This window comes from Mustela lutreola, chromosome 4 (assembly GCF_030435805.1).
Source record: "Mustela lutreola isolate mMusLut2 chromosome 4, mMusLut2.pri, whole genome shotgun sequence".
Taxonomy (NCBI): domain Eukaryota; kingdom Metazoa; phylum Chordata; class Mammalia; order Carnivora; family Mustelidae; genus Mustela; species Mustela lutreola.
In genome coordinates, this window is record NC_081293.1 from 389,395 (window position 1) to 416,006 (window position 26,612).

A 26,612-nucleotide genomic window follows, 5' to 3' on the forward strand; every position below is an offset into this window, starting at 1 on the left:
CAGCTGCTCCCTATGTTTGTCCTCCTTGGTACTCACGGAGAGTCCTAGATGTTAGGTAACTTGTTTTTCTGAGTTTAGGAAGTCTTTAGCCATAATTTCTTCAGTTTTTGCTCCTTTCTCTCTTCCTCTAGTGTCCCATCACTGGTGTGCTGGTGTTCTTAATGGTGCCGCGGTTCTCCCTGAGGTGCCCTTCGTGTTTTTTCGTTTTTTTCCTTTCTGTTCTTCAGCATACACAATCGCAACTAAGCTATCTTCATGTTCACTTATTCTCTCTCCTGTTAGCTCAGCTCTACTGTGCAGCCCCTCCAGTGGGTTTTTTAAAAATTTCAGGTATTGTATTTTTCAACTCCAGAATTTTCCCTTAGTTCTTTTTAAAATAATTTCTATCTCATTGTTGGTAGTCTTCATTTGATAAGACATTGTACTCACCCCTTCCTTAATCATTTTACCATAGTTTCCTTTAGTTCCGTGAAATGTTTATGATGGCTACTTTGAAGGCTTTTCTGATAAATCTGACACCCTGTCCTGCCCAGTTTCTGTTCCTTGCTTTCTCAGATACAAGGGTTGTACATTCCTTTCTTTGCATGCCTCGTATTTTTTTGTTGGAAATTGCACATTATAGGTAACATATCACAAGAACTCTGGGTACCGGTCCCCCTTCTCTGGGGCCTATTATTATTTACTTGCTTATCTGTTTAGTGTGTGGCTGGATTATTTGAGTGAAGACTATTCCTTTCCACCTCCACACCCCCAACATGCTGAGCCTCTGATGTGTCCCCAGGACTGTGCAGCTTTGGGTAACCCTCAGATCCCTCGGAGAATAGTGCTTTCCTGGGACTCCCCTCCTCTTTCCCTGACCACTGCTTGCCAGCTGATTGCTCTACTGTTGTCAACAATGCCCTGAGCACAAATTCCTCTATAGACTAAGCCAATCAAGTTCTGACTTCCTGGGTTTCAGAGGTCAGTGTTTCATATTTATTTGACCCCAGGAGGTTCCTCCCAATTTCCTTATTTCTGGGTTCTCTCCTATGAACTGGCCTCTGATCCAACCTTCATCTGGACTCTGCTCCCACCAGTCTTCACCACTATTTCACTGCTTTGAGAATGTCCTGGGGCTTGACATTTTTTGTTTTTAAAGAATCACTCTGAGGGGCACCTGGGTGGCACAGTCAGCTAAGCATCTGACTCTTGATTTCGGCTCGGGTCGTGATCTCAGGGTCATAGGACTGAGCCCCATGTTGGGTTCTGCACTCAGCACGGTATCTATTTAAGACTCTCTCTTCCTCCGCTTCTGCCCCTCCCTCCCAAAAATAAATAAATCTTAAAAAAAAAAAGAACCACTATGAGCTCAAAGGCTTAAATATATTTGATCTGTTTCATTCAACTGCAATTGTGATTCTCACTGATGAGCAAGTCGCTGTGTCTCTGGACAGGGGCCCCTAGCTGAGCTGGCCCCTGAGTCTGACCTTAGCATCCTTTAATAACTTCCTTGACTCCTACAAATGCATCCAGTCTTTTCAGTAATAACACTGATTTAACAATATACCCATATTGGAACATGTTAAGTATATGTAATGAGCATATTGCAATGCTTCTAATTCAAATTTAGGACTACAAGGCATCTATTAAGTTCATTGATCTTAAATCTGTAACTTCATTTTACAATGCCAAAAAAAACTCAGTTCTCAATGCTATTTGAGCTGGTTTCAGTCTTTAGTCATTAAAAATTTTACTGAATAAAATGCCTTTTAAGGGTGCCTGTGTGGCTCAGTGGGTTAAAGCCTCTGCCTTTGACTCAAGTCATGGTTTCAGGGTCCTGGGATCAAGCCCCACATCAGGCCCCCTGGTCAGTGGGGAGACTGCTTCTCCCTCTCCCTCTCCCTGCTTGTATTCCCTCTCTCGCTGTGTCTCTGTCAAATAATTAAAATCTTTAAAAAAAAGAAAGAAAAAAATGTGATGGACAAAAAGCTATGAAAATACAAGAAATTAGAAAAACAAAAAAGAACTAACAAAATCGAAGATGATAATTGTTGAAAATAAAATCTGAAAGAGTTTAACAGCAAATCTGATGTAACTGGTAAGAAAAATTGTGTACTGGAAAGTAGGTCTGAAGAAATCGTCCAGAACGAAGCAAAGACCACAGGGGAATGGAAAATACGGAAGGGCTGGTGACAAGCACTGATGACTGCGGGGGAGGTCTGACACATGCGTGGCTGGAGTTGGAGAAGGATAAGAAACAGAGAATGTGGGAGAGGCAGCCTGTGAGGCAATAGGACCCCAGGCTCGCACAATGGAGGGAGGAGCCAGCAGCACACGGATGCAGTCCCTTCACCGTCTAGGGAGCCGCGGAAGAGCAAAGACAGAGACCAGGCTGAGCCCCTCTGAGGAATGGGGACAAAACTGGCTGCGGAACCCTCGGCAGCAGTGATGAGACCAACGCGACCCACACCCCACTTGCTTAGGGCAAAACCTGCCAACCGAGTGCTGTATTCCTGACCAAACCATCTTTTGAGAACAAGAACAGAACTTTCCCCGGCAAAGAGAATTGAGAACTTATGACTGTGACCTTCACTAAAGGAAATTCTAAAGAGATTCATTAGGCAAAGGACAACCAAACAGGGGTCTGAGGCAAGAGGAAACACCCGCAGAAGCAGGTGCGAACGACGGGGCCACGGCAGGACACTCCTGTGGGGACACAAGAGAGGACCCGGACGCCAGTGTGCACCTCTCATCACCTACGCCACACCAGACGGGGAGGTGAACTCCACACTCCCTGTACTGTTTGGGGGAAGGGAAACAACACTGATTAACCTTAGATCCCAAGTACTCACATATTAACATTTCTGATAAAACGAGTGCCTAACCTCCCAAATGTCAGAATGAGAATAGAAACCTACTCCATCTAAAGTAAGGCACAAAAAGAGGAGAAAAGGTGAGCCAAGGGGCACTGAGCTGACTCATGAGGTTCTTAGTATGATTTTGAGGAACTCGGCAAAGGCTGAGGACATGGTGCCCCAGGACAGGAGCAAGGCCCAGTGCTCTGCTCCCGGCAGGCCTGAGCACCGCACACACTGATTAGGGACAAATGGGGTCACCCCAATGGGCTCCAGGCTCCCAAATAACGAAGTGTTGACTGTTTCATGTAAACTAAGCATAATAATCCCGTTTCCCACCAAAAATAGACAAATGTAGGCTCAGCATCTCCAAATACTTGCTGACAGCCTGTCCTGACGTCTGGCTGCCACGCACCCTGCAAACGAGCTCGTCATCAACGGGTCCCATCGAGTTTTCCCTTCACACTGGACCTGGAAACCACGCCCAGGTTTGGCAGCAGAAACGCTCCACAGTGAAGTCGGACGTACCCCACCTCTCAGAAAAGCCAGGACAGACTGAAGGCGTAGCTTTCTGGGTGGGGCTGAAGCAAGGAACCCAGGCCAGTCCCAAGACTACACAACAGCCTCACAGGGGCCGACGCCGTGGACAACGACCTTCCCCAGAACGAGCCGCGGTGGAAAGGCCAGAGACGACCACATGCACGGAGCTGGGGAAGGAAAGGTCTCGGAGGGGAGGTGGATGGAGACAGAATGGGAGTTTTGTGTGTTTGCATTTTTCTCCATGTTGTGCTTTTCAAGAGCCAAAGAAGGGACTCTGGGGCAGCCCTGCCACATCGCCCCTAGCCACGGCTGGACACCGCCACCCCCCAACCCACAAAGTGTACACTAGGTCTCTTGCTGATGTTCCAGGACCTGTGCTTTAGGTTTTGGACTTTTCCCTTAAGTTAGAGCTTTTACTGAGTGAAACATCTGGTGTGACACGCCAGCCCTGACAGTCCCTTTGCCCCAGACTCCGGAGAGCGACGGGTGTGGCTCAGCAGAAGCTGGGGCAGCAGCCTCCAGGCCAGGAGAGCCACAGATGGCCACCAGCTGCCTCTGACCGAGCCCAGAGCCTGGAAAGGACAGGCTGGAGGTGCGACAGGAAGGAGCCCCACCCTCCTGCTGCTGGCTGACCCGGAGCCAGCCAGCCGCCAGCCCAGGCGTGCCCCAGGTGCACGCATGATGGGGACGGGGCCGTGGAGAGACCCCGCTGTTGGGCCCCCGCTCGGCCAGGCCCTGAGAGCCCCGACGGATGCCGCTGCTTCTGTTTGGGTGCTTCCAGAGCCACTTTCCCGATGGCGACCTTAGCTCATCTGTGAGAGCGTTCAACAACTCCGCCCCATTGCTGCCGGGCCCGACTGGCCAGGCACTGGAGCTCCAGCCAAAGCCCCCTCCCTCCTCTGCACCATCACAGTCTTTCCTTGGAGAAACCACCCCGGCCGCACTGCCCTCTGCGGCACCAGGCGCCCCTGCTGAGGCACACAAGCCGTCCCTGGTTCTCACCAGACCCATCAGGTCCCATCACGGATGTGGTGGATGGGTGACCCAGGAGCCTCTCGCCAAGCCACGACCATCAGCAACTCAGTGCCACGTGCTGCCCTCACCCCCGGGGGGTCTGCCACTTCGTAAATCTTCCTGAGATGGAGCACGGAGAACAGATCAGCCTCGGGCAGCTCTCTCCTGTCCCCAGCCCAACAATACACAGGTGATGACCGGAGACTGTCAGAGGCAAGGGTTTACGAGTTTACAAAGCTCAGTGTCCCAGCCCTGCAGAGGGAAGCAGGATGGTGGCCCCCATTTCATTCCCCAGACCACGTGTTGGGGCCACTTCTGGAAACGGTGGGCCTGTCTGTGCTTCTGCGGTCACACGATGGTCCATCAAGGGACTGGCATCAAGGGTGGCAAAGGCCCAAGTTCTAGGGTGGCTGCACCAGAAGGCAAGAGAAGCCGCACCACGGACACTGCATCCTGCCAAAGGCAACTGTGCCCCGGGGTCTGCTGGGAGGCCTGTGGCTCTCTGTCCATATTGTCACTGGTGTTCCTTTCTTTTCTTGGTGCTTTTAAATCCTCGTGACGCACCTTGACCAAAACAGATGGTAGAAGGTATTCTGAAAAGGAAAAGAAGTCTTTGTACTAAACATCGCAGTTTTTGCCAACAAAACACCCCACTCGTAGAAGCAGCGTCATGAGGACAAGCTCTTTCTGTTCTGGGGGCTCCCCCTCTTTCCCTTGTGGGACACTCAGCACGTGGGCTCTCCTTTCCCTGGATGCCCTGTACCCTGGCCTGGGGCAGCTCCTTCCTGTGGCTGGCCAGCTGCCATGGACCTGCTTCCTGAGGGACACCCTCCCAGCCAGCAGGATGCCTGCCTGGGACACCTAGCCAAGAGGGCCCCTGCTGCCAAGTTTTCAGACCCAGGCTTCTCGCGATCCATCATCTGGAAGAAATCTGACCGCCAGGGGCCTCCGGGACCCACCTGCAGGCCCAAGTTGGGGTGGCTGCGGGAGGGCGGCAGAGGGACCCGAGCCCATCTTCCCGCCTGTTTGTGTTTGTTGGCTCTTTCCTTCTAACGTTTTCCCCAAAATGAGACTTGGAATCAAGTTTAAGCCCATAAGAGCACAATTACTATGAGGAAGACAGACGTGTAGATTGTAACTTAAGCAACTACGCCGGTGTTCGTTCTGTCCCAGGGCAGGCCACCATAGGAAGCAGAGGCGGCACCCTGCCTTCCTGACCTGACCCCGAGCGAGCACGAGAAGCGGGACGTTCAAGGAAGCACATCACCAGGCTCGCAGCTGCTGCGGAAGGCAGCGCCCGCCCAGCGTCCGCTCCCCAGTGCGACACTGCCCAGGCCCAGCACCAAGGTCATAAAACACAGGCGCGGAGCTTGCTGCGGAGGGACGCCAGGCGCTGACCTGTGGCTGGACGTCCGCCGCTGGCCCACAGGTTCGGGGCGGGGGGCTGCGCGCTCGGGGCAGACTTCCATGGCGTCCCCTCCGGACTGCTCCTCGCCCTCCCCCAGAGCTTCGGCTGAGTCCTGGACGGCGGCCCCGGGCGTGGCTGGGCTGTGGAGACGGCGACGTGAGGGGCGGCCCCTGTGGCCTCGTCTTCCCTCACGGGACCCTCGCCACCAAAGTGCTCCTTTTCCCGCAGACACAGTTTCCAGCTACCCTGGTGCGGCGCGACTCCACCGCGGGACCGACGAGGCGCGACACCCGCCGCCACGTCCACGAGCTCGGGGGCTGCCCTTCCTCTCCGGACAGGAGCTCCGGGCCCCGCGGCGCCTGCGCTCCGGGACGGGCCTCTCACGCCCTCGCGGGAGGAAGCCACTGACCTCAACTCCTGGGCTCGGAGCGCTCCTCCCTGACCCTCCCGGACGCAGCGCTGCGCGGCTCTCCGGACGCGGTCCCTCCCAAAGGGGAGCAACCGCACGCCCGAGGCTCCTCCTTGGCGCCCGCCCTCCCGCAATCCCCTTACTTTACGGAGCCAAGTCCTGCCGAGACACACTGGTCGGGGCAGACCTCAAGCGGCCCCGTCCCGGCGGCTCGGGAAGGAGGCAGCGGAGCAACGCGGCCCCGATCCCCGCGTGCGCCGGCGCGGGGGCCAGAGAGCTCTGCGGTCAAGTCAGCACCAGACCAAGAAAGTCGGGGTGTGCGGGGCCTCGCGGCCTGGGGCGCTGCCGGGAGGGGGAGGGCGGGTACGGCCGGAGCGGGAGACCACGGGCGGCGCCGCGGAGACCCCAGTCCCTCCCGGCAGGGCAGCAGAACCTTCCCCGCGCGGAAGCCCTCTGGACCCCCAGGGCAGCGCGCCCCCGCCCGCCCCGCGCACCCTCCGCTCCTCTTCGGCCTGTCGAACCGGAAGTCCGCCGGGTACAGGTGCAGCCGCACCAGGTGCTCCTTCCGGTCTCCGCCGCTCCGGAACCTCTCCGCGCAGCCCTCCACCAGGCACTGGTACTGAAAACAGACGCCGTCACCCCGCCCTGCCCTCGCCGTCCCCCCGCGGCCCCTCGCCTCGCCCCGGCCCCTCGCCGTCCCCCCGCGGCCCCTCGCCTCGCCCCGGACCCCCGGGCCCTGGTCCCGAGGCAGACGGCCCGGCAGCAGCCGCCCCGCTCGCCCCGCCCCAGCTGCCGGCACTCGGGCCAGCGGACGCGGACGCGGCCCCCACCATGTCCTGCCGCTCCGACAGGATCTGGAACAGCGAGTCGTGCCACTCCAGGATGTGGACGTCCAGCAGGTGGACGGACGGGAAGGCCCGTCCGCAGAAGGAGCAGACGTTTCTGTGCAGGGTGTGGTAGTGGTGCTCGTAGTTCTCCAGCGAGTCGAACACCTGGCAGCACCCCGCCGCCTGGCAGGTGAACTCGGGCACCCTGGCGAAGGAAGCCCCGCTGGACGGCCGCTCTGCGCCTGGCTCAGGGCCTCCGGCTGCCGGGCCACACCCGCCCTCCACGGAGCCTGACAAAGCTTTGAGGGTTCTTCCCCGATCCCAGCTGGGAGGCGGCCAGGCCCGACCACAGGGCAGAGGGCGGGGTACCAGGGCACCCGGGAGGGGCGAGCGGGGTCTGGGGCGGCGGGGGCGGTACTGGGCCCAGAGCCGCTCACCTGGGCCTCTCGGGCGACTCTGTCACCTGCGTGAGCACGTCCTGGAGGTAGAGGTGTCGCTGCACATCCCCGTCCTGCTGGACACACGTGTGGTGGCCGGGGCCGGGCGCGGCGGCACCGGGCCCCCTATGGGTCCCGCCCCGCAGGCCCACCCCTCCGGCTCCGCCCCGGCCGCAGGCTCCGCGCCCGCCCGTTGGTCCCGCCCCGCCCCGCCCGCTGGCCCCGCCCCTCCCCGACCGCAGACTCCGCCCCCGCCGACAACTGCCTTCTCTCTCCTTTGCTCACATACCTCGAAGAACTCGTGGTCCCGCGGGAAGCGCACCCGCCGCGCCGCGAAGTGGAAGGGCGGGGCCCCGGCCGCGGGGTCCCGCTCCACAGGCAGCGGCTTAGCCGCCCCGGGTGCCCCCAGCAGACGGGAGCGCAGCGCGGGTGGCAGCTGCATCGCTCTGCGCGCCGGCGGCCGCGCAGCCTGTCGGCCACCGTCCGCGAGCCGGGCGGGGCGGGGCCGGAAGTGACGCGCGGCCACTTCCGCTGTGGGCCTGCGCTGCGGGGCTTCGGCGGGCCGGGTCGGGACGCGCGGTACCCGCGGTGAGTCCGGCCGGGGGCGGCGGCGCCTGAGCCTGGGGCGCGGCGGGGCGGGCGCGGCCGTCGTTCCGTGCGCGTCCCTGGACCGCGCGCTGTCAGACCCGCAGCCCGCGCGCTGGCGCCGTCCGGGCCCGTAGCGTCCGCACGCGGGACCTCGGGGTTCCCTTCCCGGCCCCGCGCCGGCGACCGCCGCCCGGGGACGCCCGCGCGGTCCCTCCAGCCTCCCTGGGCGCAGCGCGTCGGCCTCCCGCGGGCAAGGCTGGGGCGGCCCGTAGGTCGTTCGCTCCCGAGCCGCGCACCGGACCCGGGCCCCCCTCGTGGCGCCTCTGGTTGGAAGAAGCCGCTCCGCTCCCTCGGCCCAGTGGCCCTCGCTCGGCCGGCCGGGCCCGCTCTGTGCGCCTGCCTTCCCGGCGTCCTGCGTCCGGCCCGCGCCCGAGACGAGCGGGGCTGTGCGCCGTGCGCGGTGTCCCCGGGGGACGTGAGGCGGACGCGGCCCCTGGAGCCTCTGCCTGGCTGGGGAGACGCCGGTCCGGCCGTGAGACGCGCCCCCCTAGAGGGCTGGGGGCCCTGGGCGGCGGGCGGGCGGCTCCGAGGCCGACCCCACGGCCCACCCGGATGGCCCCGCGTGGAGTGGGGCGCGCGTGCTGCGGGTGGGCCGGGAGACGGGTTCTGCGTCCTCGGCGCGTGAGCGCGTCGCTCTGAAGCGGAATTCTGCGGGGCGGTGACCTCGCTTCGTTCTGAACCGAAAGGCTTGTGCCTGTGCGCCCCGTGGGCCCCTTCGCGGCCGGGAAGAGCTCTGCACGCTCATCTCAGGAAAGGCATTGAGAGTCCTGACTTTTTCTCACAAATGCTACAACGCTTTCCAGGCCCCTTGTGCAGTTGGCTCTGCGCCTCCGCCGGGACCCGCCGCCGCTTCTCTCTGCCCCCGGCCGGCCCTCCTGCTCCGCGCTGCAGGTCACAGTGGGGAGGGCGTGCCGCTCGTCCCCCGCGCCTGTTTGGCGCCCAGCAGAGGAGCTCGGAGCGGCAGAAAGAGTGGGCCGTGGTGACCAGGTGCTCCTGAGCCGTGCTCAGTGGGCGCCGTTGGCGTTTGCGGTGCGATGCTTCTCTGGATGGTGCCGATCTCTGGCCTGCCGCCCACTACATACCCAGAGCACCCTTCTGGTCGCTGTGATAACCAGAAGTGTCCCTTACGCACTTCCCGCCGTCCTCCTGGGAGCTCCTGCCCGCTGTCAGAAGCCGCAGATGGTGCCAGAGCCGTCCACATCCCCACGGAGACCCGGCTTCCTTACCATCTTGGTGACGAGGGCATGTCTGTGCTTGTATTTTTACCACAAACACAAGGTTTCCTGCAGAGAGTTCCTTCGGGTGGTCATTGTTCTGAAGGGCTCTCCCCCTGCTTGTACCTGCCGGACAGGTGTTTCTTTTTGGTGGGAAGCTGGTGTGCTTGCCATCTGGCGTGACGAAGGGTCTTCAGTCCAGCCAGTGCGGGACAACCCCCATTGCTGAGCGCCCCTCGTAGCGCTTGGATGAAACCCGATGCCCTTAGATTCGGAGAGGCCTCGGGGAAGTTGTGTGTCCTCTTTGCTGTCTTGCTTGTACGTTGCACTGCCTCGTTGGAGGTCCTCTGTGATTACTAAGGTACCTGGTGGTTTGGGATGCTGTCAGTTCCCAAACTCGGATCCAGGGTTCCTTTTGTAAAACCAGCCGTTCTCCAGTAACGACATTTCCACGTGGTCAGCCCTTCATAATAAAAGCACGTTTGTTCCTGCTTCTCCAGTGACTGACGCCACTGGAACTTACTGGGTGTGGGCTCTTTGGTGCTTTCTAAGGGTGATTGTGTTGAAGCCCAGGGCACACAGCAGCTCTCTGGGTAGGAGTAATAGTCACCCCTTGTCAGAAGCCCAGAGAGGCCAAGTTCTTTGCCTGCAACCCCACAGCTCAGAGCTGGCCAAAGCAGGTTCAGACTGGCTGGGACTCCACACCCCGTGCCCTGCTGTGCCTCCTGTCGGTGGCTGTGGTTACCATGACCAGAGTTGTAAGCGTGCGTGTTCGTGCTTAACTCTCCTGCTCTTATGTTTGGAGACGGCCTGGCTCTGGCCCGTGCTCAGTGTCTGTGCCACCAGACTAGAGCTTCACACTCTCGGTGTGGAGCTGTAAATCAGTGCTCGCTAGTTAGTTCGCACACGTGGCGTGCGTGCCCACTCTCCTCTGCTAGATGCTCGGTGTTGAACTGGGGCCTCCTCGTCCTCACCAGACCTGTTAGCACAGTTTTGTTTTTATAAACAGCTTTCCTCTCACTTTTAGGAGAACGTGTTGTGATGTTTCAGAGCCAGAACTATGAGTGAATTTCGGATTCACCACGACGTCAATGAGCTGCTCAGCTTGCTGCGTGTCCATGGAGGGGACGGGGCTGAGGTCTATATCGACCTGCTACAGAAGAACAGGACACCCTATGTCACAACCACTGTGTCTGCACACAGTGCCAAGGTGGGTTCCGTCCCTGGTGCTGCGCTGGGCACCGGGCAAGCTGGGCCCCGTCCCGGGGGAGCTTGTGCGCAGAGGTCACAGGTTCCCTGACGGAGCAGCCATAGCACCACTAGAGTCGATGGCCGACAGCCCTTGTGGAAGGCTTTTCTTGGACCTCGTCCTCTGCTCAACTCAGTGCTTCAATGATTCCTCGTACAAGCTCTTGTCACCTACTCTGTTGTACAGATGAGTAATTGGGGGCTCGGGGAGAGTGCTGGGATGTCAGCTTGACCTCAGAACCCAGGGTCAAGGTCCCTGAGGAAGGAGACTCCTCTTCCTCTGGACGGAAAGGAAGCTCCTGGTGGTGCCTGGCTGGCTCAGTTTGTGGAGCAGCTGGATCTCGGGGTCACGAGTCCCACAGTGGGTGTAGAAATTACTTTAAAAAATTAAAAACTTGGGTGCCTGGGTGGCTCAGTGGGTTAAGCCGCTGTCTTCGGCTCAGGTCATGATCTCAGGGTCCTGGGATCGAGTCCCGCATCGGGCTCTCTGCTCGGAGCCTGCTTCCTCCTCTCTCTCTCTCTGCCTGCCTCTCTGCCTATTTGTGATCTCTCTCTGTCAAATAAATAAATAAAATCTTTTAAAAAAAAAAAAAAAAAAATTAAAAACTTGATGGGCGCCTGGGTGGCTCAGTGGGTTAAGCTGCTGCCTTCGGCTCAGGTCATGATCTCAGGGTCCTGGGATCGAGTCCCGCATTGGGCTCTCTGCTCAGCAGGGAGCCTGCTTCCCTCTCTCTCTCTCTCTCTCTGCCTGCCTCTCCGTCTACTTGTGATCTCTCTCTCTGTCAAATAAATAAATAAAATCTTTAAAGAAAAAAAAAAAATTAAAAACTTGAAAAGAAGAGGAAGCTCCTGGTATTAACTGTATTGAAGTCCCTTTAAAGCAGATTTTTCTATTTTTATTTAAATAATATATAATTGAAAATTACGGATTTTCAGTAAAGAGAATTTTTAAATTTATTTTTAGAAACACTCTATGAAGCTTCAGTTATTTAAATAGGTTAATAATGGCACCAGGATCATTAGGAAAATTTACTGAGCAGGCAGTGTTTGGGAACACAGAAGTGAATATAATTTATTACAAAGGGAACACCATAAATCAGTGAGCAGACATAACCCAGAGCCCGTGCCTAATTCCAGAGGGAAGAGCACTGAACATATGAAGCAAGTGCATAAAAAAAAAAAATCCACGTGGCTGTTTCCTGATCTCAGGCCGAGGAAGCAGGAGGGAGCTACAGAGGACTGTGGGGCTGACAGCTTGTTGGGTTTGAGTCTTATTTCAGAGGTATGGGATCATTTAGCCTACCTAGTTGCACGGTTTCAGTTTCTGTATTTAATTTTCTGGAAGTTTTTTTTTTTAAGATTTTATGTATTTATTTGACAAGCAGGCAGAGAGAGAGGAAGGGAAGCAGGCTCCCCGATGAGCAGAGAGCCCGATCCAGGGCTCGATCCCAGGACCCTGAGATCACGACCTGAGCTGAAGGCAGTGGCTTAACCCACTAAGCCCCGCAGGCGCCCCTCAGGAAGATTTTTAAAAGTTGTTTGCTATTGTCACTGAATCTCTCGTGTTTATGCTTTTGAGGTTAAAATAGCAGAATTTTCTCGTACTCCAGAAGATTTTCTAAAGAAGTATGATGAATTGAAATCTAAAAACACAAGGAACCTTGACCCACTGGTGTACCTGTTGTCAAAACTCACGGAAGACAAAGAGGTAACGGCCGTGTGGGCTCGCGTGGGGAGTGTCGGGCAAAGCGACTGTACGGGTTTCTGACGGAGCTCGTCTGGTGGGGTTGCTCCGATGGACACTCAGGAGATTTGCTCCGTCGACACAACACCTCTGACGGCACATTTCTGCCCACGTGTAGCTTCTTTCCCTGCCTTGTGCCCTTGGACGTGACGTAGGAACGTGTCTGTGGAGCTTCAGAAGGGACAGTGACTCACGCTGGCAATAAACTTGAGAAGTAGTACAGCTGTTACCTCCCAGGATGGGGACCTTTATTTTTCATCATGTCCGATGTGTTTTTGTGTGTTGTGCAGCGGGCGTGTGCTGCTTGACACTAAGAAAAGCACTTAGTGTCAAGGCCGGCGGAGCCACTGCACCCCCAAGCGTCCAGGCAGGGGATTGGCCCTCTCCCGCTGCAGGCCCTAGGGCCTGTTCAGGGGTGCAGGGTGTGGCTAGGCCCATTTGACAGTCCGCGCTGGGGATGGACAAAGGGATGCGGTCTCGCTGCGGCCTGGGAGACTGGCAGAGTGTAGTGAAAGGACCATGCCCTTGGGTTAGGGTTAGGGTTAGGGTTTGGGAACTGGCTGTCAAGCGGCCTTGGTTCTCTTCTCCTGCGTTGGAGCTGTGGCACCTCGCAGCAGCAGGTGCTGAGAGACGGGACTGCAGCTCCGGGGCTCACGGGGGTCCTGCCGTCCCTCCGCGTGGAGTCGGGAAGGAAGGGAGCCGGGGCTGGCCCGTGCGACGCACCGTCTTGTGTGTTTCCAGACGCTGCAGTATCTACAGCAGAACGCGAAGGAGCGCGCGGAGCTCGCTGCCAGTGCTGCGGGCGGCGCCGCCGGCTTCTGCGCCCCGGCCGCAGCCTCCAGGCTCTCGGCACAGGAGCTGGAGGAGCTGAGGAAGCAGCTTGGCAGTGTGGCCGCGGGCTCCACGCCGCAGCAGGTACGGAGCCCCCGCTGCCCTTGTGGGGGACAGTCCTGGACCACAGGACTAGACGACAGTGCAGGAAGGTTCTGACCCACCAGGCTGTCGGGCTTGCCTGCTGGGGACCCTCGCAGGACCCTTGTGGGGACCCTGCTGGGGACCCTCGCGTGGCTCTCAGCCTCTGTTAATTGTGATTCTTCCTTTCCTTCAGTTAGTTTTTGACAGTTTGTTTTTCTAAGATTGTACTTCATAGATCATTTTCTCTACGCCGTTTTCTGTCTCTCCTGCTCTCCATTTCATGTCCTGCCCCAGCACCTTGCTGTACGACCATGAGGGTCTGAGCAGGGTCTCTGCTTGTCCGGTTCAGTGGCTCCGACAGGCACGATGGCCAGGGCTAGGTTAGGAGTGTCTTATGTCAGCACCCCAGGTGTCCTCACTCTGCTACCCTGTATGACAGATGAGCAAGTAGTTTGCACCCACCCTCTCTCTGGCCACCCTGGACCTGGAACTTCTGAAAGCTGGGTCCCTAGAACTGCCCTGGTCAGCCTCCGGTGGCCCGTCCCACAGGAGGACCACTGCTCTGGGCATGTGCTGCAGGTGCTGGCCTCTCCCCCTGGCCCCGAGGTGGGGACCCCCTTCTCCAGTTGGCTGTGCCTGGGGCCTTGTCTCCACCCATCAGGTCAAGTCTAGACTCTGTGTCACCACGAAAAAGCCACCGAATCTATGTGTAGGTGTGCCCAGGAAGGGTGCTCCTGGTGTCCCTGGGGGTCTTGCAGACTGAGAGCCTGAGGAGGGGTGGGGTCTCTGTCTTACAGCCCGCGCTTTGCACCATGATGGGCCTGGAGGGGCTCGTTTCTTCACGCCTGCACTGAACCTTCACGTGCTGAGGATGGACTTCTCCCATGCCCTCGATGTCTGTTCTAAGTGTTGGTACTGAAAGTGTGTCTCTTTTTCTTTTTGAAAATATCCTCACCAGTCTCTGGAACTTACAAGAAAGCTGCTTCGAGATAAGCAGAACAAAAAAAATTCGGGCCAGCGCCTCCCGGTCTTTCCGCCGTGGGTATACGAGAGACCCACACTGGTTGGGGATTTCCTGACTGGCTCAGGCGTAAGCACAGACGCGGCTGTGCCTATAGGTACGTGATGTGCGTTTCCAATACCCAGGCTCCCTTGAGCAGCGCGGCACGCTGTCCTTCCGGAGTTCTCGTCCTTGGTAGCGGCAGCTCTTAGGTCCCCGCTGCCTCGGCGTGCCCCTTGCTCTCCTGCTCCCCCGCCCTACCTGCCAAGTGCCTCCTTGGGGCTTGCTCTCGGGTCTTCCTCACTAATTTCCCTTTGCAGGGTGACCTCGTTGGTCTGTTGCCTCCGTGGCAATCCCAGATCTCTACCCTCAGGACGTCTCCCTGAACTTTGGTCTCCCGTGGGCATCTCTCTGTCGTGTGTGCCTGCAGTGGGGCTCCCGACCTTCCCGCTAATGTCTCCACTTTCACGTGGTGACTGGTGTCACAGTTCCCCGGGCCCGGAGCTGGGGCGGCACCTGTGTTTGCTTCCGCCTGCGCCGACCTGGTCCCAGTCCCCCACCTCCCTCTGCTGCTCTTGCCCAGACGCGGGCCTTCTGCTCTCACTGGCTTGGGGCTCAGCACCGCTCCAGAGCTCCCTGTGGTAAAGGAAGGTCTGGATCTGCCCTGCCTGGTGCGGGGCCGTCTGCTGGATGTCGCTCCTGCGCGATGCGGTGCAGCTGGTGTGGCTGAGCAGTGGGTGTCTGGCTCCCTCTCACTTGGCCCAGGTAGCCAGCGGCATGGGGCCTCGCACCCAGCCCTGCTGAGTCATCACAGAGCTCACGGCTTTGAGCCTCCGGCCTGTGTCCCACAGGACCTGTCTGGTGACTCCCCTAGCGCTGGCGGACGGGCCTCCTGGCCACGCCTCACCGTGCAGTGTCCCTCATCCTGGCTCACTCCCTTGTCCCTTCAGAGCTCAGCCTCCAGGCTGACTGTGCCGCCCATGGCTGTTCCTTTCCTCGGCCTGTGACCTGGTCCTTTCTCATGTGCGGGCAGGGTGCTGGAGGGGCATGGTGGCATCTGCCCCCAAGGCCAGGGGCCCTACCCCAAGGCCAGCTGACCTGGTGCTGTACCCCTCACCCCCCACTGAGAGCATCCACTGGGGCTCTAACTGGGGCGATGCTCAGATTTCAAGCAAGTGGTGGTGGGGCTTGGTGGCGATTCCTAGACAGCACCCCCGTGCTTGAGGAATAGGAAGCTGTACCTCACTACTTCATTCGGAGCCGTGAGTGAGCTTGTCCTGACAGCCGCCGGCGTTGGGAAGAGAGGACAGGGCTTGAAGTTCACGCGACCTGTGCCACGCACGGACAGGTGGCTGCTGGGCTCAGAGCCTGTGTCCTGCCGTCAGCAGGCTGGTGTGTGGGTGTGTGGGTGTGTGATGCCAGCGGAGCGGAACTTTTGTGAACTGACATGTGGGGCAGTGCCGTCCAGAGCCACCAGGCCTGGGTTCTGGGATGCCGTGGGGCTGACGGGGCCACCCACTGGGCCAGCTGCGCAAGGCTGGGCTGCAAGGCGAGGGCGCAGAGACACCCTTCTGTCCCTGCCTCCTCTGGCTCCCCATGCGTGGCGGTCTGTCCCGGCAGGTGCTCTGGAGGACGGCGAGTGTTGTCCTGGGGCTGTGAACCGAGAGGGGCAGGGAGCTGCTGGGGCCAGGAGGCCTTTGGCCAGCGGCCTTGGTTGATGGCATAGGACCGTCCTCAGTTAGATGGTGGTAAGGAAGCCGCCTCGTACAGCGCACACGTGCTGGAAATTGTCACTGCTTTAAAGTCTTTGACGACAGTCTCATCCCATGGCAACCCAGACCTGTTAAGTTGTAACAAGTGTTGTAAGAACAGCTTACGTCAGAAATGCTTCTTAAATCCTTAACTTTATCCTCTTAAATGTTGAGCTTTTACTTGTGTCCGGAGGGTTTTATCTGCTTAGTGCAATGTGCCTAGTGGCAGATTGCCCAGGCCCCACCTGTCCTGTGCTCCTGGTGCTCTCCGGATCCCGGCCATTGTGCCTCCCTGGGATGAGTCAGATCCCAGTGAACAGCCGGATTCTCGTGGCCGTGAGTGTTTGAGGGAATCACAGGGAAATCAGCAGAAGGTACCGGAGTAGGTGAGGTCCGGAGAAAGGCCAGGGGGAGTGAGGGGCCCTGGAAGCGAGGCCGTGGCCCAGCTGGTGTTTGCGGTCCACAGGCGCGCTGCCCCTGGCCTCCCAGGAGTCGGCCGTGGTGGAGGACCTGCTGTATGTGCTGGTGGGTGTGGACGGCAGGTACATCACCGCCCAGCCCCTCACCGGGAGGCAGAGCCGCACCTTCCTCGTGGACCCCAACCTCGACTTGTCCATCAGGGAGCTGGTGAACAGGGTCCTCCCGGTGGCTGCCAGTTACTCCACAGTGACCAGGTAGGCGCCCGACGGGCCCTGAGGCTGGACGCAGGCCTTCCTGGGCGCTCTTCACCCCGTGGTGCACACTTTGTGTTCGTGAGGGTCATCTGAATCCTCTTCTAGAAAGCGTCCTCGTCTTGTTGTGACTGGTCTCGTGCCTGGGACAGTTCCGAAGGCCCTGGGGACGAGTGCGGGGCTGGTGTCTACGTGCTCGAGAGGGGAGGGGCTCAGAACACCTGACCTAATCGGAAAACGTAGCCTCCCCTGCTCATGGGTCCCGGGTGCTCTTTTTCCTCCTAGGTTCATTGAAGAAAAGTCTTCCTTCGAGTACGGACAGGTGAACCACGCCTTGGCGGCCGCCATGAGAACCCTCGTGAAGGAATACCTGATCCTGGTCACGCAGCTGGAGCAGCTGCAGAGGCAGGGCCTCCTGTCCCTCCAGAAGCTCTGGTTCTACATCCAGCCAGCCATGCGCACCGTCGACATCCTGGCCTCCCTCGGTACGTTCCTGCCCCCATCTGGCCGCACCGGCCGGCCCTGGGAGGGACTTGGGGCAGCGGGCAGGCAGCGGACGGGCATGGGTGGGCACGTTCTGTGGTGGAGTGGGCCGTGGCGTGTGAAGGTGAAACCCCCGGGCCAGGCTCGAGGCATCCATTTCTTCACCAAGGACACCAGGGTGTGAGGCCAAAGCCTATATTGCTTCCTGTTTTAGTTTGTGGCAGGAAAACTCTGGAAGCTCTTCCTGATAAATGCTCATTAGTGATATCGAGCTTACGGTTTGAGTGTCTCCCACAGAAGGATCATCTGTCCCTAGAAGGAGGTCCTGGTCTGTTGTCACCTAGCTGGGGCAGCCCTGGGCAGCCCTTCTCAGCTGACTGCTGCCTCCCCTCCTGGCAGCCACCTCAGTGGATAAAGGCGAGTGTGTCGGGGGGTCCACCCTGAGCCTTCTCCACGACCGGAGCTTCAACTACACGGGCGACAGCCAGGCACAGGAGCTGTGCCTGTACCTCACCAAGGCTGCCAGTGTGCCGTACTTTGAGATTCTGGAAAAGTGGATCTATAGAGGGATAATCGATGACCCGTACAGGTAGGGCTCGCGGAACCTGAGGGAGTCGGGTATGACAGCCACGTGCAGCCACGCAGCCCAGAGAGCCTTCAGCACGCCGAGGGGCGCTCCTGGCCTCCTGCCGTGGGCTTCTGTCCCGGCTGGTGAGGGCTCCTTCCCAGCCTGGGGGTTTCAGTACATTCACGGAGCCAGGCGGCTCGTGGACAACTCTGTCGCGTTGAGTACTGCTCAAGTACTTTCAGAGTCAGGGCTAGAAGTAGTGGTTTTCTGCTGCTGGTTCCAGTAACCGTCTGAGGGGAGGGCCTGACAGGGAACATGTTTTGTTGTGTCTTTTTTTAAGATTTTATTTATTTGTCAGAGAGAGAGAGGGAGAGAGAGCAAGCACAGGCCGGCAGAGGCAGAGGGAGAAGCAGGCTCCCCACCGAGCAAGGAGCCCCATGTGGGACTCAATCCCAGGACGCTGGGATCATGACCTGAGCCGAAGGCAGCTGCTTAACCAACTGAGCCACCCAGGCATCCCAGGGAATGTGTTTTAAAACGAGCCCCGCTCAGTAAAGTCTGAAACAGCCATGAAGGGGTCGCACCCCTGCTGTCGCGAGCGGCTCACCTGGTTTCGCACGGGAGGGAAGTGCAGCGGGAACCACAGAGAGGTCAGCCTGCAGCCCAGGAGCCCTGAATTCCTCAGAGCCGGTGTGCAGCTGGGCACCGGCGGGTGACCCCGCTCATGGGCGTGGGACCTCCCAAGCCTGCTGGGCTGTCGCACTCGGCTTGCCGCCTGAGAGCGTCCTGTGCTCGGCAGCGAGTTCATGGTGGAGGAGCACGAGCTTCGGAAGGAGAAGATCCAGGAGGACTACAACGACAAGTACTGGGACCAGAGGTACACCGTGGTGCAGCGGCAGATTCCCTCCTTCCTGCAGAAGATGGCCGGCAAGGTGCTCAGCACAGGTGAGTCCCGTGCCCCAGCCCGGTGCACCCTGGCCCTCTGTCCTGTGGCTCTGTCATCATGTCCCTGGCTGCAGGGCGGGTGCCCTGCTGTGCTCAGGGCTGGAACAGCCTCCGCAGGGCCTTCCTGTGCCTCGCCGTTGTCCTGTCCAACCCCTGTGGCTCTGGGCGCCGTTGTTTTGTTCTCTGGCCCTGGGAGGTTGTCTCACAGATGACTTTTCTCCACTACCTTGTTTCTAGAACTCTGTTACCATTGACAGGAAAATGTCTTTCCTGTTCCCAGCCGGCCCCAGACATGCGGCTTTTAAAACAGCACTGACATCCAGCTCTCCTGCTGCCTGTGGACACCCGCTGGGTGTCCCGTGAATTCACCCAGTCCCGGCACGGACCACCCAGGGTCGGTGGGTGTGCGCTCCTCGGCCTCAGAGCTCAGGCCCTCAAGGCGGCCCCCGCGTCGACAGTGCCGGGTCCCTAGGCCACCTGCACGGCCATCTGATGTGGCTGCGCGTTGGAGGTTCCCGTGACGCCCCTGTGCAGGGTTACGATTTGCTAGGGTGGCTCACGGAACTCAGGGAAATACCGTGTTTTCTAGATCACCGCGTTGTTAGCAAGGACGCGAGCGAGCGGCCGGGTGAAGAGGTCCGTGGGTCGGGGTCTGGTGCCGAGTGCGGGAGCTCCTGCACACCTGGCACCGGGGGGCACCGCCGCGTGTGGATGTGTTCACCCCCCGGACATGCGCCTCGCCGCTCCATGTAGGGCTTTAGGGAGGTTCCGCGACGCAGGCGTGAGTGAGGGAATCTTTGGCCGTGGGTGACTTGCTCCTCCTCTGGCCGCTCCCTGTCCCCGGCACCAGGGGGCGGGACCAGACCTCCAGCCTCTGGTCACAGGGTTGGGTCCCCGGCACGCAGTCCCCTTCCCCAGCTGTCCGGGGGCCGCCTGGAGTCACCTCACGGAGACAAACTTAGCTGCTCGGAATGCCTCCTGGGTCTCGAGGTCGCAAGGGTTGTTGGAGCTCGGTGCCAGCAGCGGGTCCGTGTCCTTGTGGGTCACTCATACACCACCACAGGAAAAGTGGTCAAGGACTTGGGCCTCAGTGGCCCAGCAGTGTTCCAGTCGCCATCACGTGGGCTGGGAACCGGAGTTAGAAGCACAGAAGGGCTGAGGTACTAGACAGGCTTAAGCCAGGGACTTGGCGGTCAAGGAAGCTGTTGAAAGACGACCAAGAATCTCACTCTCCGAAAGCTTCTTGGAATTATTTCTGTGCTCTTTGTCAGAAAAGCCTGGCTGAGAGAAAGCCCGGCCCGTTACGGCACTTAGCGCTTCTGTCCTTCATGGACATCAGCTGTGTTTCCCTGCCTTGTGTAAAGGGCTCTAGAACCGTGTTTCCAGGCCCCAGCTAGTATTGGGGTCACAGTATCCGAGGTTCAGGCCTGTGGGTTAGTGTCTGTATATAGTGAAATGTTTTATCTGTTTTCTCCTTGTCTTTTCAGGAAAATACCTGAACGTAGTCAGAGAGTGTGGCCACGATGTCACCTGCCCAGTGGCCAAGGAGATCATCTACACTTTGAAGGAGCGAGCATATGTTGAGCAGATTGAGAAGGCTTTTAACTACGCCAGCAAGGTCCTGCTGGCCTTCCTGATGGAGGAGAAGGAGCTCGTGGCGCACCTGAGGTCAGCTTCTCGCTCAGCTCGTGGAGCCCTCCCAGCGTCTGACTGAGGCCAGACACTTAGCGTCCCCATTCTGTCACTGGAAACATGAGCATGCTGCCAGGTTGTCTTCAGCCTAAGAACCTTGCACATTTGTGACCCTGCTGCCTTGTTCCTGCGTCCCAAGAGGCTCAGGGGGGCCGTGTCTGCCAGTGTTACCTTGTCAGCGGTGGTCCAGCTTGACAGCCTTGCCCCCCATGCAGGGCCACTAGCCCCTCCTGGGCAGTGTTTCTTGCCGTAGTTGGACACAGAGGTCCTTCACCCATGCCTAAGAGCTGTTCATTTCTGCTCTTTAGAAGCTGACCGCCGGTCTCCCCTTGCTGATGTACTTCTCTGGTCTATGGCCTTAGCCCCCTGAACGCACCTGATCTTGTCTGATCCAAGAAGCTGAGCAGGGTTGGGCCAGTTAGTACGGTCTGTGTACTTCTCCGTGGGGAGTGCTGCGGGGCTGTGCGGCCCAAGCCCACCCGTGCCCACCACATCATCCAAACCATGGGTGGTGGTGGGAGCCGTGTGTCTGCACTCAGCTCTTCCTTGTCGGCCGCCTGTCGGTTTTCCCGAGTCTGGGCCGCTCTGCGTGACCTCCGGGCCCCACCTGCTCTTCAGGTCCATCAAGCGCTACTTCCTGATGGACCAGGGGGACTTCTTTGTGCACTTCATGGACCTCACCGAGGACGAGCTCAAGAAACCGGTGGACGACATCACGCCCACCCGTCTGGAGGCGCTCCTGGAGCTGGCCCTGCGCATGAGCACGGCCAACACGGACCCCTTCAAGGATGATCTCAAGGTGGGCCGGGGGCTGGGGCCGGGGCAGCACCCTCAGACCCGCGGTCCTGTGTCCAGAGAGGTGGAGCGGCCACCTGTGCAGGACAGCCGACATCAAACCCCGGGGGGACCTGACTCCTGCCGGGGCTACCGCAGCTCCCCCTTGGGCAGCACGGGGTGAACCGAGCAGGCGTGCTCGCGTGCAGCCGTCTTTGTCGGTGTAGTGCAGTGACGTGAACGCGTTTCCTTTTCACTAACGTTTCCTCCTTTTTGTAGCTTGCGTTATCGCGAGGCACACCCCGTGCTACAGCGCGTGAGACACGTGCTTGTCACCCGCATCTGCGAGCCCTCCAGGCAGCCGTGGGCTGTTTGCCGTCGGGGTTGGGGAGGTCAGCAGACCCCCGCGGGTTTTCAGCTGAACCAGCACATTCAGTCAGCCACGACGTGCTGTGTAGTTCCTCGTTTACACCAGTGGGTAGCTTACAAATAACCTCTGCACTTCTCCTTTTTGGCTTTGGTGGAAGCAGCTGAGGCCTTCCTGGCAGACACTTGTTTCGTAAGCTGGCCTTCCAGAGGCAGGTCTGTACCAGAGGAAGCTGCGCCAGTCCTGGACTTGCTTCTCCAGCTCATGCGGCAGCTGGGCTGGGGCCACAGTCAGGACGCAGCACCTTTTTTTTTTTTTTTTTTTAAGATTTTATTTTTTTGTCTGACAGAGATCACAAGTGGGCAGAGGCAGGCAGAGAGGGGGAAGCAGGCTCCCCTCTGAGGAGAGAGCCTGATGTGGGGCTCGATCCCAGGACCCTGAGACCATGACCTGAGCCTAAGGCAGAGGCTTAACCCAGGTGGGTGGCGATGCTTTTTTCTTTCTTTCTTAAGATCGATCTGATGCCTCATGACCTCATCACTCAGCTGCTGCGGGTTCTGGCCATCGAGACCAAGCAGGAGAAGGCGATGGTCCATGCTGACCCCACCGAGCTCACGCTGAGCGGCCTAGAGGCCTTCTCCTTCGACTACGTCGTCAAGTGGCCCCTGTCGCTGATTATCAATAGGTGAGCATGAGTCCTTCGGGCGCTGGCTTCCGTGGACGCGCTTCCAGGCTTGCAGGGACGGCAGGGTTGTGTCCGCTCAGCAGCCCGCTGGGAGCGGCTGTGCATGGTCACTCCTGCGCAGGGTGGGCTGCCCGGCTCCTGGGGTACAGGACGGCATCAGTGGTGTCGGAGCCTCGGCCACCGTGTGCCGTAAGCATCACGATGTCCATGGCCAGCGGCGCCCGCCGACGCTCAGCATCCTGTGCCCCTCGTTTTGCAGGAAAGCGCTGACGCGCTACCAGATGCTCTTCCGGCACATGTTCTACTGCAAGCACGTGGAGCGGCAGCTCTGCACCGTCTGGATCAGCAACAAGGCCGCCAAGCAGTACTCGCCGCACTCCGCAAAGTGGTGCGTCCCTCGGCTCCCCGGACGCCCTGCCCACAGCTTTCGAATGGCGGCTTGGCACCGCCTATAGCTTTTTGATCCGGGACAGGTTTCACACTGCAGTGCGGGGCCGTGGCCCCCACAGTGGACGCTGGCTCGGTCCCTCTGCTGTCGGTCACCGGCTGGTGACAGCAGGTGCCATGTGTGCCTGTGTGTGGGCGCTCGGAGGAGGGGCCCCAACCACGGAGCAGGGGGCACGCGGCGGCTGCAGCAGGAACCGCCCTTGTGCTCACGCAGGTTTGCGGGCGCCTTCACCTTGCGGCAGCGGATGCTCAACTTCGTCCAGAACATTCAGTACTACATGATGTTTGAGGTGATGGAGCCCACCTGGCACATCCTGGAGAAAAACCTGAAATCTGTGAGTCTGAGCTTAACACGTCCCTAACACTGTACAGGCACTGCACCGACCAGGTCGCACCAAGTCGGTTCTTGGAGGGACAGAGGGCCAGACGTTGGGGGGTGAGCGCTGTGCCTGCCCCAGGCTGGCCACGAGAGAGCAAAACCTTCCGCACACAGAAGGCGTTTCCTTAGGAACATGGCCTGCGTGTGTATGAGCCCGGCTGCGAGTGTTGGGGGGCGGGAAACCTGGGGGCTGGGTTAGGGTTAGGGTTTCTGTGCCCCACCACACCCCTGCACACTCCGGGCCTGTCGGCACGTCCCAGAAGCGTAAAGGGACAGCAGCAGCATTTCCTTCTTTCTGTGCTTAAGAGCCCAAACTCTGGGCTTTCGGCAGCATGTTGAGCACCCAAAGCCATTGGGTCATGTAAGGAAAGGAAACGACACAGAAGCGTGCAGAGCCTCAGCCTGGCCCGTGGAGGGCTGGTCTCCTCACAAAGTCATGCTGCGAGCGAAGGCAGGTGCTCTCTCTCCGCACAGGCGTCCAACATCGACGACGTCCTGGGCCACCACACGAGCTTCCTGGACAGCTGTCTGAAGGACTGCATGCTGACCAACCCCGAGCTGCTCCGCGTCTTCTCCAGACTCATGTCCGTCTGCGTCATGTTCACCAGCTGCATGCAGGTGTGCCACCTGCCGCGCACAGGCCTGTGTCCCCGAGCGCTCCCCCACCGCCGGGGGCCGGGGCCAGCAGCTGCCGCGGCTCCGTCCTCAGCCCTGTGTGGGGCACCTGGTGTCTTCTTGTGCAGTTGCAGTTACTCGATTCAGTTACGAGTAGCTGCCTCAGAAAGTAAGTGTTGGGAGGCGGAGGGGGTGACGCGAGGCTCACCAGGGCTCTAGAGCCCGGGGGTCGAGCAAGAGCATGCGACATGGTAGCCAACCTCTGGGGCCAGGAGCCTGGGAAACCAGATCTGTCTGGGGCTCGCCGTCCTCAGAAGCCTGTTGGCGAGCTCCCGGCGGGCTCCCTCGGAAGCCATGTGGGCACACCACGGCTCCCTGAGTTCACATCTGCTGCCCCAGGTCTGCGGATGGTGCCTCGGCTGTGCGGCGGCACATACTTTACTCGGGCCGGGTTCCTTGAAACTAACTGCTGCATTTCTTCTGACCCCAAGAGATTTACGCAGAGCATGAAGTTGGACGGCGAGCTGGGCCGGCTGATGCTGGAGCACGGCACGATGCTGGGGCCGCCCACGGAGGCCGAGCGGGCGGAGGAGCGTGCCCGGAAGGAGCTCGCTAGGAAGGTGTGCAGTGTCCGGCTCCGCCGCTGGCCCGCACTCTGTGTTCCTTTTGGTTAAAATAGGCTCATCCCAATCAGGTCTCGATCTCCAGACTTGTCCAAACCTCAGCTCGGCTGTGCGTGAGGGCGAGGCCACAGTTCCCCAGAGCAGGGCCCTGCCGGCGGCACAGTTGGAGCCCAGCCTTCACTAGAAGGGCCGGGTATGTCCGCCACCCCTGAGCAGATGCTGGGGATGCGGCCCCGCAGGGCCAGCGGCAGTTCCGGAGAGGTCCAGCCCCGTGCTCCCGGCCCACGCCCTTGTGCCGAGAGGGAGCCAGGAGACAGTGCTGCGGCCGCTGGAAAATCAGAGCCACGCAACGAACCCACGAGGGGCGTGGACTTGCTGTTTCCATGTGATGGGAGCAGGGCAGGGCACCCGCTGCCCGAACGGAGCGAGTCTCTGTCCCACGGCCTCAGGAAGTTTTATGTCCCCGTTAACTTTTATCACCTGAAAACTTGCCCAAATCCCTCCTATTTTCTTTGTTTTTTTAAGAAGGAGCGGGAGGGAAACCAAGCTGGAGGAGATAGGGCCAGGGTGGGACTAGGGCTCATGGTGTCGGACTGCGCCTTCCAGTACGTGGCTGAGCACGTGGACGCCCCCCAGCTGACCTCCAGCTTCGAGGCCACCATCAACAAGTTTGACAAGAACTTCTCAGCGCACCTGCTTGACCTTCTGGCCCGCCTGAGCCTCTACAGCACCAGTGACTGTGAGCACAGCATGGCCAGCGTCATCTCCAGGTGGGTGCGGGCGGCCTCCGCGCACCAACACGGACCGTCCTGTGTCTGCGCACTGCCACGGACCGTCCTGTGCCCGTCGGGCCGGGGGTCCCAGCCTCCCCCCCACGCTGCCTGTGCTCCCCCACCGTTGCCTCAGGCCCCCTCGGGGGGGTCTGCTTGGGCGCAGCTTTGCCCCTCGCCTCCGTGCCGCTGTGGGTCGCCTGCGGTCACAGAGGCCTGTGCGGCTGCCGGTGGCCTGCAGCGAGAGGTCCGTGCACGGCGGTTTGTGTTCAGGCGTGAGTGTGCACCGGCGTGCGCCGGGCTGCCCTATTAGTGCCCCAGCACCGGCCCCTGTCTGTGTGCTGGACTGGGTCAGCCTCACCCAACACTTGGCTCCCTGAGCCAGGACCCAGGGTGCTAGCCGGGCTCCCCCCAGCTCCCAGCCCTGGGCCGTGCACAGCAGCGGCATCACCCCGTTTTCAGAAGAGCGGCCCGGAGGTGGGCGAGGACGGGGCCTGCGGTGCCTTCCAGGCCAGGAGGTCACTGGGGGCACACAGTGGGGGTCATGGCAGTGCTTGTTACAGCCTGCAGGTTTGGGCTCTTTGGACTGGGTGGGTCTTGTCGCCACTCTCAGGAGCTGTAACAGAGCGTTCCTGTTGACCCTGGGAGGGGCCCATCGGGGAAGACCGTGTAGGAACGGTGGGGACAGGTGCAGGGGGCCAGCAAGCGGATCAGCCAGTCTGTGGTTTTGGGGCCAGCAGGCTCCCATGGCCTGTGGAGCCTGGCAGTATCCTGGATGCCTCGCTCTGCAGATGCCCCGCTCTGATTCCTAGGGGCCGGGGGCGTTGTCTGCCTGGGAAGTTGTCAGGCGTCGTCTGATGTCCTAAGTACACGGCCTGGGAGGTGCCCACTGCCTGAGGCCCCCTCAGGCCCCTGTGCCAGGCAACGCCAGCCCCAACACCCAGGGCCGGGGGGTTGGGATGAGTACTCTGCTGGAAGTACTTCTGCCTGCACCTCTGACGGGTTTCTGTTGTGCGGTTCTCGGGTTGCGTGTGTGTACGTTCTGATGTCAGTACTGCTTGAACCCGGAAGGCTGTGTGGGTGGGTGTCCCTCGCACCTGGTGCAGAGCCGACCCTCTGCCTGTGGGGGGGGGTTGGGTGGCCTGGCACGGCTCTGCAGGGCACCCAGCCGGCATGGCAGCCCCGCCCTCTCCCGCAGACTGGACTTCAATGGTTTCTACACGGAGCGTCTCGAGCGTCTGTCCGCAGAGAGAAGCCAGAAGGCAGCCCCCCAGGTGCCCGTCCCACGGGGCCCCCCGGCATCAGCACCCAGGGTCGCTGTCCCTGCACAGTGAGGCCTCCGGTGCTCTGAAGAAATGAGTTTGGAAGCTTTTACTTGAATATCGCCAAATCACCTGTTTCTGTTTAAACATAAAGTTTGAATGTTGTCCCTGCCGTGCTGGCCTCGGGTCCCATGGTCCTGGGTTCTGCTGGCAGCAGCTGCCCAGACCTGGGTGGGGGCGGGGGTCTCCACAGCTGTGCCCCTCTGTGAGCTGTGTCAGTTGAGCGGGGCCGCTTTTTAAAATGTTTTTCTTCTCAAATAAAGACAAAGTGAAAACATACGG

At 59.6% G+C, this 26,612-nt stretch overlaps 2 protein-coding genes across 4 annotated transcripts; one reads left to right on the top strand and one right to left on the bottom strand.

Annotated features, from left to right (window-relative positions):
• Positions 1-1,343: 1,343 nt before the first annotated feature.
• ZNF511 (zinc finger protein 511) lies at positions 1,344-7,962 on the bottom strand. Of its 2 annotated transcripts, none has more exons than XM_059172746.1 (6): positions 7,759-7,962; positions 7,470-7,543; positions 7,036-7,237; positions 6,727-6,824; positions 5,787-5,936; positions 1,344-4,981 (listed from the first exon to the last, which is right to left on the bottom strand). In XM_059172746.1, exons 1-6 carry the CDS (start codon positions 7,909-7,911, stop codon positions 4,903-4,905), a joined length of 756 nt encoding a protein of 251 aa, XP_059028729.1. In that variant the 5' UTR covers positions 7,912-7,962; the 3' UTR covers positions 1,344-4,902. The 2 variants fall into 2 exon arrangements, with proteins under 2 accessions (XP_059028729.1, XP_059028728.1); XM_059172745.1 differs by having other exon boundaries at positions 6,700-6,824; positions 7,759-7,959.
• On the top strand, positions 7,961-26,607 carry TUBGCP2 (tubulin gamma complex component 2). 2 transcript variants are annotated; one of them, XM_059172736.1, is made up of 18 exons: positions 7,961-8,057; positions 10,359-10,541; positions 12,159-12,287; positions 13,065-13,238; positions 14,197-14,356; positions 16,456-16,663; positions 16,946-17,145; positions 17,543-17,732; positions 18,511-18,656; positions 20,144-20,324; positions 20,967-21,147; positions 22,002-22,174; positions 22,434-22,562; positions 22,836-22,956; positions 23,475-23,618; positions 24,107-24,235; positions 24,845-25,008; positions 26,207-26,607. In XM_059172736.1, the coding sequence occupies exons 2-18, from the start codon at positions 10,392-10,394 to the stop codon at positions 26,340-26,342; spliced, it is 2,715 nt and encodes a 904-aa protein (XP_059028719.1). In that variant the 5' UTR covers positions 7,961-8,057; positions 10,359-10,391; the 3' UTR covers positions 26,343-26,607. The 2 variants fall into 2 exon arrangements, with proteins under 2 accessions (XP_059028719.1, XP_059028720.1); XM_059172737.1 differs by lacking the exons at positions 7,961-8,057; positions 10,359-10,541 and adding an exon at positions 11,433-11,861.
• Positions 26,608-26,612: the final 5 nt, after the last annotated feature.